This window comes from Durio zibethinus, chromosome 4, assembly GCF_047325235.1.
Source record: "Durio zibethinus cultivar Kanyao isolate XHJ-2024 chromosome 4, ASM4732523v1, whole genome shotgun sequence".
Classification (NCBI taxonomy): Eukaryota; Viridiplantae; Streptophyta; class Magnoliopsida; order Malvales; family Malvaceae; genus Durio; species Durio zibethinus.
In genome coordinates, this window is record NC_143165.1 from 4975358 (window position 1) to 4989289 (window position 13932).

At 27.6% G+C, this 13932-nt stretch overlaps 2 protein-coding genes across 5 annotated transcripts; one reads left to right on the forward strand and one right to left on the reverse strand.

The window, feature by feature from the left end:
• The first annotated feature begins 2878 nt into the window (after positions 1–2878).
• LOC111288621 (Rhomboid-related intramembrane serine protease family protein) lies at positions 2879–7665 on the forward strand. 4 transcript variants are annotated; one of them, XM_022879583.2, is made up of 7 exons: positions 2879–3028; positions 3867–4380; positions 4885–5104; positions 5416–5581; positions 6437–6607; positions 6976–7130; positions 7268–7665. In XM_022879583.2, exons 2-7 carry the CDS (start codon positions 3873–3875, stop codon positions 7482–7484), a joined length of 1437 nt encoding a protein of 478 aa, XP_022735318.2. In that variant the 5' UTR covers positions 2879–3028; positions 3867–3872; the 3' UTR covers positions 7485–7665. The 4 variants fall into 4 exon arrangements, with proteins under 4 accessions (XP_022735318.2, XP_022735319.2, XP_089615288.1 ...); XM_022879584.2 differs by having other exon boundaries at positions 2885–3028; positions 3861–4380; XM_089759162.1 differs by having other exon boundaries at positions 2889–3028; positions 3861–4380; positions 5419–5581.
• Positions 7666–10129: 2464 nt separating this feature from the next.
• On the reverse strand, positions 10130–13337 carry LOC111287423 (14-3-3-like protein A). The gene is made up of 5 exons (XM_022877976.2): positions 13107–13337; positions 11967–12481; positions 11720–11842; positions 10968–11084; positions 10130–10392 (listed from the first exon to the last, which is right to left on the reverse strand). The coding sequence occupies exons 2-5, from the start codon at positions 12450–12452 to the stop codon at positions 10330–10332; spliced, it is 789 nt and encodes a 262-aa protein (XP_022733711.1). The 5' UTR covers positions 12453–12481; positions 13107–13337; the 3' UTR covers positions 10130–10329.
• Between the last annotated feature and the right edge of the window lie 595 nt (positions 13338–13932).

Consider the following 13932-nt stretch of genomic DNA (forward strand, 5'->3'; position numbering starts at 1 on the left):
AAAAAGAAACCCTAAACCCTAAATCAAAGTTCTAAACCCTAAACCAAAGCCTTAAACCCTAAACCAAAATCCTAAGCTTTAAAACAAACCCTAAACCCTAGCCAAAACCCTAAATTACCCAAACCTTAAACATAGCCTCTAATCCTAAATCTACCCAAAGCTGAAATCTAATCCAAACACAAAAAAAATAAAAAATTCAAGGAATTTGCAAGAAAATTTTATATGAAATAATTTGTTCTTAAATGTCGCTTAGAGGATGTGGTATTTAGAAAATTTTATTTAATTAAGTTTTTCATGTGATTCCTTAAACAAAAAATACGAAGACTAAACAAAGAAAAAATATAAATAAAATTTTAAATATAAATAATCGTACCTAAACTCTACCCAAAGATTAGGGAGCTCGGATGGTCTCTTTATATTTAAGGATCCGATTCCAAAAACACATCTCATTAGCTTACATAATATACATTTACATATATTTATTTTTAGATTATTGATTGCATTCTTCCACATATTTATATCTCTTATTTTTTACTTTTTGTTCATTAATTATAACGTTATTTATTTTTCTACATAAAAATTTTTTATAAAAATTGTTGTTTAAAAAATGGATTGTGAAAATAAAATTAAAATAACATTTCAAGGAAAATAATTTTTAGTACTTTGCCTAAATGTTGGAGAGTCATTAGCAATTATTATATTCAAAGAATGTTATTTTGATGTTTAAGGAATATCGTGATGAATTTTAGGCGGAAAGAATTATCTTTAAATTCTATTTAGATGTTGAGAATTTTAACATAATTTTTTAACCTAATGATTTTTGCAATATTCCTAAAAAGGTTTTTTTTTTTATCAAATAAAATTTATTTTTTAAAAAAAGTGAAGTGAATTATTATTAAACATCAAAGATAATACATGATTCATTGGTACTATTTTTTAAATGGGTATTATAGGAGTGTTAATCTTTCTCTATTCATAATCATACTCTCAAACTTAACTGTATTTTTAAATATTAAAAAATATTTTTGATAAACTCTAAATTTTTTTTATTTTATTAAAAAAATAAACTTTTTAAGTGACCAATCACACCTAATAAAAAATATTGATAACAATTCTCTATTTTTTTTTATTTTTCAAAATTTTAAATCTTGTGATTGGTTCACAAATCCACATATTACAACATTAGGATGAGCCAAACTATCAGACTTTCCTTTCTAAAAGCCAAACCCGATTCTAATCCATTCATTTAATTATTATTTTTATTATTAAAATAATATTTTAGATTAAATATTAATGTTAAAAATATTTTTTAATAAAATAAAATAAAATATATTATTTACTAATAAAATAATTTAATCAAATTAAAACCTCCCATAATTGACAAATATCTCGATCGAACAAATACTTCTGATTATACATACCTATATATGTATTGATATATTATTTTTTAATATTTAAATTTGATCAATAGGTTTATTATATGAATGAAATAACAATTAAAAAATACTTAAATAAATATTTTTTAATATTTAAATTTGATCGATATGTATTGACAATAGATTTTATGATCGACAAGTAGATTTAGTAATTATTTTAGTATTTTAATTTTCTTAATTATAGTTTAATAGACATATGACAACTTTTTTTAATGTATAGATTGAAATTGAAAATTTATTAAATAAATTAAACATAATACTAGTTCAAATACAATGAGTACATTTGGAGATAAAATCATATTTATAATCTCTCTTTGTTGTATAAAAAGACACTTTTCAATCAAAAGGTCAATTATTAATATCTAAAATTTTGAATAAATATGTTATGCATTATATATAAAATATAAATTATTTTATACTTTACAATTCACAAAGAAAATAGGGACCTTTTGGTTCCGTTTGTTAATAGAAATTTAAATTCCATTTATCAAAAAACCAATGTAAAATAACAAAGAATATGATGATGCTTGGATCATTTACAATTACTACAAATATAAATAATAATTTAATTTAAAACATCATTCTTGTATTTGAGTGAGGAAAAGATAAATGAATTAAATCAAAGGAGGAATTGTTTGGTTTTTACTATTAGTAATTTTTTTAGTGGACCATTGATAAATCAAATGTAAATTTTTTTTAAAATTTGCGATATAATCTAATCTTAAAATGATATTACATTCATTTAGTGACAGTAACAATTCAATTATTTTACTTAATGTATATTAGTATAAAATTTTAAAAATCAATCTAAATTCAAATCAATTTTTTTGTTAAAATCAATGTGATTCGAATTAAATTTTTTAAGTTTAATTCATAGAATTTTAAGAAATAATTTTTTTATTTTTTTATATTATTTTAATATAATTTTTAATATATTTAAATAGATTTAAATATAAAATAATTATTTTTATTTTATAAAAATTTAAAATGTATAAAAATATATAATTTGATTTGAATATTTTTAATATTTTCAAATTTTGTGTACTTACAAAAATATTTAATATCCAAATTTAAATATAAATAAATAATTAATTAATATCCAAATTAAATAAAAATAAATAAAAAATTAATCTAATCCAATCTAAATATTATAATTTCAAATTAATTTTCGAATTTGTTTCTCTTTTTCTCCTCTCTACTTCCCTTGTTTTTTTTTAATGAATTAACTAACAGTCAAAAAAAGGAAAAGGGGGAAGGCAGTAAAAGAACGAAAATGTAGTAAGGAAGTAGTGGGGTCCGTGCAAATCTTGGGTGGGGCGAATCTCATACGATAGGGATTACATACATTACACGTGGCAACAAACAAGTGGGCCAACAAAGATAAGGCTAGATTTAGTAGATTTCCGTGTTGCTTAATATAGTACTTATCAAATTAGTCCGCCATCCCCGGGTCTTGTTCCATGGTAGGACTTTAATTATGAAGCTCCATTAATGAAAGCACCATGAAAACAATGTCTGCAAATTATCATCTCCTTTATCATTCTCCATCATCTTTGGGATTTTGAGCTTCTCTTTGTCTTCTTCTTCACAGGGTATTTTTGAATTTCCCACAGAATTTTACAGCTTTTTCTGTCATTTACAATTATTAATGATGACCAGTTGCAGGAGTAGAACATATGTTGATTTTTTGTTTTATTTCTTGTCTGTGTCTTCCTGTTTTGCTGTCAGAGAATGTTACATTACAGGAACATAAAAAAATGTTGGACATTCTTGCAAATTGTGTTATCAGATGTTCATCAGATGAGATTCATGTGAAAGTTAGGAATATATGTTTGATACTAGAGCCAAAACATTACTTGTCTTCAGTTTTTCTTTGAATTTCTCATGTGATTTCTTGCTGTGAATGGAACAAGATGAAAACTTGAACCATATGTTTTGTGTTCTTTTCATATTCCAGAAGTTGAACGTAAGATAAAATGTTACGTTGGGTTTGTTTATTCTTTTTTGTATTTGAGATTGTCACGGATTGAATTTTGACATTTAAAATTTAGAGTTTAATATTTTATTAACAGATAATACGATTGATAACACTTTCGTAATATTGGATTTGTTTTAATGAAACAAAAATTAAAATTTATAGTGTCTGACATAAGAAAAGTTTTGAGGTTTTTCCAAATGTCAGAACAGATTGGAGATTTTATCCCTAATGTTTTCATTATAGTTCAATGCAAGCTTCATAATCTCTTGAATTCTGTGCCAATGCTTCCTATGGGCTAGCATGTACTTCTAGAGGCACTTTCTCTTAAATGAAAACAAAAGCATTTTTTTTTTTTTTTTACTTTTTCAGTTTCAAAGCATTAGTTTAGATGTTTGTGAATTCAAGCATCCATCATTGTTAAATTTTATTTCTCTGCACTATGAAAGTTGCAGGTCAGCATGGCTGTGGTTCCCCTATGTTACAAAATGCCATACAAAGAACAAAATTTTCAAATTCCTAACGTAGCAAGACAGTCTGAGAAAGGCTTAATATGTGGCTGCACAGACGGTTCTAAGTGTTTTTCTTCTAGTTGTGACCACAGATGCAAGGGGTGGCATCCCTTGCATATTTCTTCCGGTATCGTAACAAACACCGATACCGGAAAGAAAGACGGAGGTTTTAATAGACTGCAATGGCATCTTTGGACCTTAACTGGTGTGCATAACACAAAATTTCATCTAAGACCCTTATCCAGGAAAGCATTGCCAAAGGAAAATTCATTGCCTGGTACTAATGAATCACAGCTGAGATTATTGGATTCTTATTTTGGAAAACTTCAAGAAGATGCAAAGAAGGCTTCTTCAGATTCTTCAAACAAAACAATGGATTTGCTTGATACAAGTGGGGAAAGTAGCATAAAGAAGGAGCTCAAGTCTCTCGATGCTTATCTTAGCAAACTCGATGAAGGTACTTTAATATGTCAAAAGGTTTATTTTTAAGTCCGTATTTGATCCTACAAATGTTAACAATAATAAATACATCTAACAATTCATGTATTTGTGTCTTATTTTATACGAAATTTACATATTATAGTTTGCATTAATACGAAAAAAACGAAATATTTTTTTTATTAAATTCATATATGATTTTTGTTAAAATTTTAATTTATGTCATATTCATGTCTTTATTCATATTATTTTCGTATCGTATTTTAAATTATTAAGTCTGGTAACAAGCCTAGTCTTTTTGACATTGTTTATGCCATGAGTATAAGAGAAGGCAAAAGCCACCATAAGGAACATCTTGATATTAACCTTGATAAAGTATCATCATCCATTGGACTAATTGCATATGATTATTAATACTATTGCCTTCATTTTGATTTAGGAGCAAATTTTTCTAAATTCATATAGAAAGTGTGGAAAACAAGCATTCATGTCTGAAAGTTTGAGTTTCTTTTGAATTTTTCAGATTCAAATTCTAAGAACTATGTATTATCATCCGATGCCGGTGGCCAAACCCCTGAAGGCAACCCAATAGCAACACCATTTTCTGTAAGTGAAGATGCTAAGATAGAAGAGGAAGCAAAATTGAGAAGTGATATAGGCTTCAGACTAAGGGATGTTGGTAGTGGCTCAAAGAGGTCTGAAGCTTTGCAGCAATATGATGAAGCCTCTGATCTCTACTTAATGTAAATCACTAGTCCTCTTAAGTGATTTTATGTTTGTTGCAAATCCATTCATGCTCTTATTTATCTATGTTTTAGCAGTGACGGATCCATAATTTTTTTTTTTTTTACAGATATGTTCACTTATCATATACATAAAAAAAATTATCAATGGATTTATCAATTTTATCGACGGATAGAAAAATTTTCCTTCGAATTTTGTTGTTTTTCAACCTTCAAGCATGGATCTACCACTGCATTTTAATGCTAGAAATTCTATGCCTAGTGGATAATACAATCTCTCATATGCTTCTTTATTCTTTATTTGGATACAGAAGTATACTGGCTTCCATAAACATTGCAGTGTTTCTGTTTGAAATTGCCACTCCAGTTAGAAGTTCAGGCTTGGAGCTGTATTCCCTTCCTTCATTATATGGAGCGAAAATAAATGATATGATTCTGCTTGGAGAATGGTGGAGGCTTGTGACACCAATGTTTCTGGTACAAGATTAAAACAATTGGGTTCGTGTTTCTTTTCTGTTATTTTATTTTATATTATTTTCTGTAAAGAATTTCAATCAAAACAATCATTTTCGTTCTTTGAAAACATATTTGAATGACTAGGTAAAGATAAACAGTAACAGATTCAGGACTTTTTTTTTTTTTTTAATGTTGTCCACCTATATATAAAAGATTACCCACAGCAGGGATAAGAAAAAAATTGAAAAAACCTTAAATTGATTTGAAATTATAGTGTTTGATTCGGTTTTGATCGATTTTTTTCTCATTTAATTTGAATTAAGTTCAGATATTAAATGTATATATTACATTTGGATTGAATTTCGAATAAAAAAGTAAAAAACTGAAAAAAAAAATATAATCGAATCAAACTGAATTATATATTTTTTAAATTTTTATAAAATAAAAATAATTTTTTATACCTAAATTTATTTAAATATATTAAAAATCATATTAAAATAATATATAAAAACAAAAAAAAAATAAATTTAAGATATCGTTAACTAAACCGAACTTAATTTTAAAATTCAATAATTTAATACATTATTTTAAAAAATCAAATATAATCTGATATTATCTGAACTGTTGTTATCCCTAACCGATTAATTTCAATTTTGTCGATGAACACCTTCAAATTTTCTTATTTTTCAGTCTTTACAGGTGTTTGCTTCATGCTTTGATCTGCCATGAATTGGATTCATACATTGTTGTCAAATAAATATCAATTGTTTTATGAAATGTTTATCATTCATTTCATTTGCATGATCTTAGTTTTTCTTTTTGCTTCATCCACCATAATAACATTTGATTTCGTTAATGTTTGATTTGGCAACACAGCATTTTGGAATTTTTCATGTAGCTCTTGGTTGTTGGGGGCTTCTTTCTTTCGGACCTAAAGTTTGCAGACATTATGGATCGTTTACATTTTTCTTAATATACTTGCTCGGTGGGATCTCTGGAAACCTGATAAGCTTTCTTCACACACCAGAACCGACTGTTGGTGGGACGGTGCGCAACATTTCTCCTCCTTGTTCCTTTCTCTCTTCCAAGTAGACCTCACATTTCAAACCTAGAAATGATAACATGCACGAAAATGATACAAAAAAAAAAAAAGATATGAAGGTAACAATTTAAAATTTTAGTAAAAAATATATATGGATTTATTAACAGACAAACAAGTATATTTAGTATTTTTCGTGTCAACACGAATTGTGATACATAATTTTTGTGTAAAATATGATATAAATAAATAAATTACCGGTATTTTGCATGATACGATTTATTTCTAAGTTACCTAATTAACTGCAATGCAAAAAGTATCAAGTTATTTCCTTCACAGTTTGAACTTGTTGGTTGGGGCTATCTATTGCCTGCAGGGACCAGTTTTTGCAGTGATTGGTGCCTGGCTGATTTATCAAAAACAAAACAAAGATGTAATTGCAAATGATATTTTTGAGAGAATGTTCCAAAAGGCAATGCTTGTGACAGCTCTTAGCTGCATATTAAGCAATTTTGGTCCCATTGATGACTGGTCAGATATCTTCCACTTATATATCTTATTGTTTTAACATGAACTTTGTAGGACAGCAAAATTCATTCATTATTCATTTCATACTGTTAGAAATTAGAATTAGAGTGAAAATAAAAGTAACGTATTGACTATGGCAGGACACATTTTGGAGCAGCTTTTACTGGTATAGCATATGGTTTTTTCACATGCCCGACGCTACAATTGGATGATACATCATCAAGAACTGGTCAAGAGGAAAAAATCACACTTGTTGGACGATATGCTGATCCTTGCAAATCACTCATTGTGTTTACTGTTTTCATTGTGGTTTTCAGCTCTCTACTTTTCATTATGGAACCTCCTTTAAACACATAAATTGCCATTTGATGACTTTGCATAGAAGAAAAAGAAAAAAAGGGTTTGAAACAAAATCTATAGCTATTTCGTTGAAATAATCATGTAGCGTGACGGCACCTCACTTCGAGAGAAATACTAGAATTGTGTATTGTACATATTGAATAAGATGATCTTAAAGATGGTTTCACATTTTTCTTCATCTTTGGTAATACCATCCATATTGCACATATTCGAACCTGCTCTACATAGATTTGCCATCTTGAAATAATAAAAAGTCTTGCTTGTAGTCAATTTTTTAGATGTTCACTTATAATATATATTATATAAATTGTTAGCAAAATTTGAAATAAAACACTGTTATATTATTATAATTGTTTACGACAAATTTTCATATCTTTAAAAAATTAATTGCATTAGTATTAATACTAGAAAATACATATTTCTCAATATATATATAATTAAACAATTATTCAACCAAGAATTATCGACAAATTTATCAATTTTTTCAATAAAAAGAATCTTCATAAGAAATTGGGGGTGTTTAAAAAAATTTCCTTTAAAATTTCTTGTTTTCCAATCGTTGAGAGTATTTATGGACACCTTTAACGAGCTACCTTAGTTAATTCATTAAAAATTACTTTTCTTAGCCTTCTAAAATATTTAAATTCAAATAATGAAAAAAGAAATACATTTTTTTTTTGCCACTTAAACCAACCATACGTTGTTAATTTCAACTAAAATTATATGTTTATATTTGATGCATAGTTAATATATAAATTCTATATATGTTAGTGAATCAAATGATATTATCTCATTAATGAGTAGATATTAATCTTTAAAATAAATATACAAAAAATTAATATTTTTAAAAAAGCTTATCTATTAATAAAGTGATATCTTCTTATTTATTTCATTAATAAAGTGACATCATCTAATTTATTGATAATGTATAAAATCTATATATTAATAAAGAATCAAATATAAACCCAAATTATATTTATTACGATGCAATCTACTTATAATTCTTAAAAGTAAATCCTATTAAACCATTTTAGGTTAAAAGGTTAAAAATGCTCTTAAATTATAATTAAATAATCATTTAAGTTATTAATATTTTATTACAATCAATCAAACTACTAATTTCTAATAACAATTAATTAAATTCAAATTGTTTTGAGTTAATTTTGTAAATTTGAATAATTTTGAATTCAAACCAAAATTTGAATGTGAATCAATTCAACTATCAAATCTTGAATTCAAATTAATTCACCTTTAGATTTGAAATAAATCATGTTTAGATCATTTAGAATTGGCAAAAGAATTAAAAAGTACTTAACTAAAATTAAATAGAACTAAAATTAAGCAATCATTCTTATCATTTTATTACAATCAATTAAATCTTCAAACATCCATTAATATCAATTGAATCTTTATTAGACAAAAATTAATTAACCATTAACACTCATTTTCATTCAATCAAAGGCTCAATTGATTAAAAAACATATTTAAAAATTTATTTTGATAAAAATAAATCTTTAAAAATTCAATTGAATGAAAATAAATGTCTTATAATTAAATTGCAATAAAACATAAGGATGTAAATAAACAGTGCATTCAATAAACTATTTGTGAACATATTCTGTTTCTATTCATTTATTAAATTTAACAGACGATTTTAAACAATATTTTTATATTTATTTATTAAACGAACTGAATACAAATAAAAATCTATTTGATTCATTTATTTATGAATAAATTCGTTTAAAACCCATGTTTATTATTCGATTATTTCGTTTGCTGTTCATTTATAATAATACTAATAAAATTATATTTTTATCTTTTAATTTTATTTTAAATTTTATTTATATTTTAAAATTCGTTTATATTCATTTGAATTCGTTTATGTTTGTTTAAAATTTATTTATTTAGTTATAATTTAATTATCATTCATGAATATATTCGTTTATATATATTTGTAAACATGTTCATTTAATATTCACAAACGAACTCGTTTAATTTAATTGAATTGAGTATGAACCAAACGCGAATATCCTATGACTTGAACAAACCAAATTTAAACAAATAGAACAATTTTTTACGTAAAACAAATGGAACCCTAACACCTCATAGGAAAAAAAAAAAAAAAACAAACAAACAAACCAATCACATACATAAATTCATTTGTTTATATTCAATTTATTTATAACCCTAATAAAACAATATAAACTTGAATAATTATTTAATTTTTGTTAAAAGACATTTTTTATACTTAAACCTTTAAAATTCAAATTATTTCAAAGTGAAATCACTTTAAATTCAAATTATCCAAAATTGAGATGTATGAATTCATCTTGTTGCCTGTTTTTTAATCAAATTGAATTTGGTTTTTCAAATTATATCAGCTTTACAAACTCAAACTTTTCAAAAAAGTCTTGGCCAAATATATCAAAAAAAAAAAAAAGGGCAAATGCACCGCAATTTTTCACCAAACCCAGAAAACTACTCCATGTATACTTTAATGAGCAAAACAGGGCAAAAACAAACACTTTCCGGCTTCCAGTGGATTAAAAATCACTAAGCAAATGACAGAAACACAGATAAGATGTTTAAAACATGAAGCTATTAACATTCAAAGAAAAATATATAGAAGAAGCACCAAAAACTTGATTGGAAAACGCAATATTTTACCATTGACAAATGAAAACCAAACCAATTCTTGTTCTCCAATGATAAAGCACATAATAATTCAATTCCAAGTGCTGGTGAATGCATAAAAAAAATAACTTTCTATGACAAACCATATTGCATCTATGTAAAACCTGCAAGATAACATACAGAGTTCATATCCTATCAACTTATCTCATCACTGCTGTCCCTCACCTGGCTCGTGCTTTGAAGCATCCTTGATCTCATCTCCGGCTTCATCCTAAAACCGAGGAAAAAAAAACACATTAATCCCAAAACAACAAATCATCTGAATAAAAACTTGAGAAGACCCTTCATCGGTTAAAAAGGAACATGCCAGGTGCAACATTAATCAATGAAACAATTAACATGAGTAATACAAAGTCCCAAGTTAACAACAATAACTTCAGAATATTAGTTCTGAAATTACTCCATTGAGGTGAAATGTGTTGTGGCTTGTATACTGTGGATGGAACATTCTTGATACAGTTAAAGAAGCATGAATTGTTTTGGAGATTAATTGAAACTTTAGGATTTTAATCCTAACACTAATTTATATGAGATGTAATGCCCGGTGGTTTAGAGATTAAGGTAGAGAAGGTCACGACAATGGAAGCAAAATGGTTAGACATTTGTCAAATCCAGGTTGAGTGTGGAACGAAGAGCACCCAACCAGCCAGTTTGCACCAACAAATTGTTAGTGTGAATTATGGTGATTTAAAAATAATTTTACTTGATGTCTAAAGACAGCACAGCTGCTTGATATTTTCATGATTAACACATCCACACGCAAAAAGGAGAGAGAGAGAGAGATACCGTGATGTCAGATGTCCAAAGGGTCAGATTGTCCCGGAGAAGTTGCATGATCAATGTACTATCCTTGTAAGATTCCTCACCCAATGTATCCAACTCAGAAATAGCCTCATCAAAAGCCTGCCAAATGAAAAACATGTCATTTTATAATGGTTGACAAGCAACCCTTTTACATTCAATTCATGTCCTCGAGAAGACATTTGTGGATCTTCACATAAGAACAATCTAATTTTCATGCCTTGAATATATAGAGTTAAATTAATAAATCAAAGTAAAAAGGGTAACATTTTATAAAAATTACCAGACTTCACATGAATCAAAGCAAATCATTAACATGTTACAATTTAGACTCACTCTACACTACAAAACAAAAAACTTAATTCAATCTTTTACCAACAGATTTCATGAGCAAAAAGAGTACATATATAGTCAATCTTTCTCCTAAGCCCACCATCCAAACCATTCTGAGTATTAACTAGATTGGCACAGTAATTATCAGTTGTTAAAAGGTTGAGTACTCAAACAAGCAACTCACTTAGATATAAGGAGTTGCTATCACAAGTAAATCAATCCAGTTAGGATGGGATTAGACTAGAACAATTTACCATGCCATCCAAAACAGATGAAACACACCAAGACATTTAAAAACCAGACAACTAAAACTCCATAGTTTATATCGTTAGCTGTTCTAGTCAACAAAGACCGAAAAATAAAAAAGAAAAGAAATTAGTAGCAAAGTAGTAGAGAATAAACACCTGTTTTGCAAGATTGCAGGCACGATCAGGTGAGTTGAGGATTTCATAGTAGAAAACAGAGAAGTTAAGAGCAAGTCCCAGCCTAATTGGGTGAGTAGGAGCAAGTTCAGCAAGAGCAATATCCTGCCACCATAAACAAAATAAAAAACTAAGAAATTCTGTCTGAACCTTTTCAGTAAAAAGATGTTCAAGGAATTATAGAGAAAGTAACTCATATTGAGAAGATGACATCACCAATTTCACACACCTGAGCAGACTTGTAAGCCAACAAAGTGCTCTCAGCAGCATCCTTCCGCTCGGTACCAGTCTTAAACTCAGCAAGATACCTGTGATAATCACCCTTCATCTTAAGGTAAAACACCTTGGACTCAGCAGATGAGGCTGAAGGAATGAGGTTAGATTCAAGAAGGCTCAAAATCCCATCACAGATCTTGCTGAGCTCAGCGTCAATCTTGCCCCTATACTCCTTGATGATTGTAACATGATCCTCATTTCCTCTGCTCTCTTCCTTCTGCTCAATGGAAGAGACGATCCTCCATGAAGCCCTCCTAGCTCCAATCACATTTTTGTAAGCCACAGAGAGAAGGTTCCTTTCCTCGACAGTCAGCTCCTCAACATCGACAGTTTTTGCAACTTTCTCCATGAACTCTACCATTTCCTCGTAGCGTTCGGCCTGCTCGGCCAACTTGGCCATGTAAACATTTTCCTCTCGTGATGATTCAGTTGGCAACATCTTTTCCTATATCGATCTAATACTTGATCCTGCAACACAACAAGATTTCCTTTATTAAACAAACATTTATAACCAAATTTTCATCGGTCTAAACACGTGCATCGACATCAAGAACAATCACTGGAGACATTCCCATTCCTCAATCCTAAAACATGAACAGTCTTCTATTCTTAGTTCTTTGTTTCTACAAATTTGTCAAACTTTTAGATCCAAATTTTTTCCAACCAATACAGTTACAACCTACAATGTAATTATTAATAAAAAAAAAAGATGAAAACTGTGAGGAAAATAAATCATTAGCAGTAGCTCCTTTCTAATAGTTTCTCAGTAACCAAACATCAAAATTCTTACTTTTTTGGATACTAAAATAGTAAAAAATTTCCTATTTTCTTTTTCCTTAATTTCTTAAAACCCAACAGATAGCAAAAAAAAAAAAGAATCCTAATTAGTCAAATCAAGCTATAAAAAGCTCAAATCTCAAACAGATCGAATCAAAACACAAAAATTAAACAAAAAAAAAAGCTAAAAATCACTCATTGCATCAATAAAAAGCAAAAATAAATAAAATAAAAACATAAAGATCCGAAAATAAAAAAAAAATCCAAAAATATCAATCACAAAAATTTAAAAGAGAATCTATCCAAAATAACGTACCTTTCGAGGATTGTTTTTCTTTCTTTTTTTTTTTATTTGTTGATGGAAATGAGAGAAAGGAACGAAAAATATATCAAGGGAACGAAGAGGGCTGCTTTTTTATTAATTTTAATATTTTCCAACGGGAGTGTAAAAGAGAGGAAGAGGGAAACAGGATGGTCCAACGGGAAACTGACAAGTGGCGGATTTCAGAGATTCCCGTGCAATTTTGGGCTATGTTGGAAGTTCACCGTCAATTGCTTAAATTCTTCGAAAATTAAATAAATAAATTATTCTTGTTTTTGGAGAAGTGGGGCCCAACTTTGACTGTTTTTTTTTACTTTTTATCTTTTGAATTAATTAAAATTAAAATTTTGACTAAGGAAGGTCCAAACGAACCTTGAATAGCTTTCCCCCAGCCCTATTTTCAGGAATGGTGTTTTGCAATTTCTGTTAGATATTTCTGATAAATTCGTGCACTCGTATTTATAAAATATTAGTATTTTATATAAAAATTATGTACTATAAATTTCAACATAAAAATATAAAATTTAATTTTTAATTTTATTAAACTTATATATAAATTTTATTAAAAATTTAAATTACATCATCTTCATATTATTTTTAATATTACTTTCATATCATTTCATGTCGTCACTTTGTATTACAAAGTAAATTATTAAATGCGGTGTTTTATAGTATTTCAACTTGAATTTTATCTAACATATTTGCCAATAAGAACAAAAGAGGATTGGGAAGATGGATGTGAGGTTTAAATAAAAAAAAAAAAATTAAAATTAACAATCTAGAATTCTACACACTAAAATGATATAAAAATAATATCAAA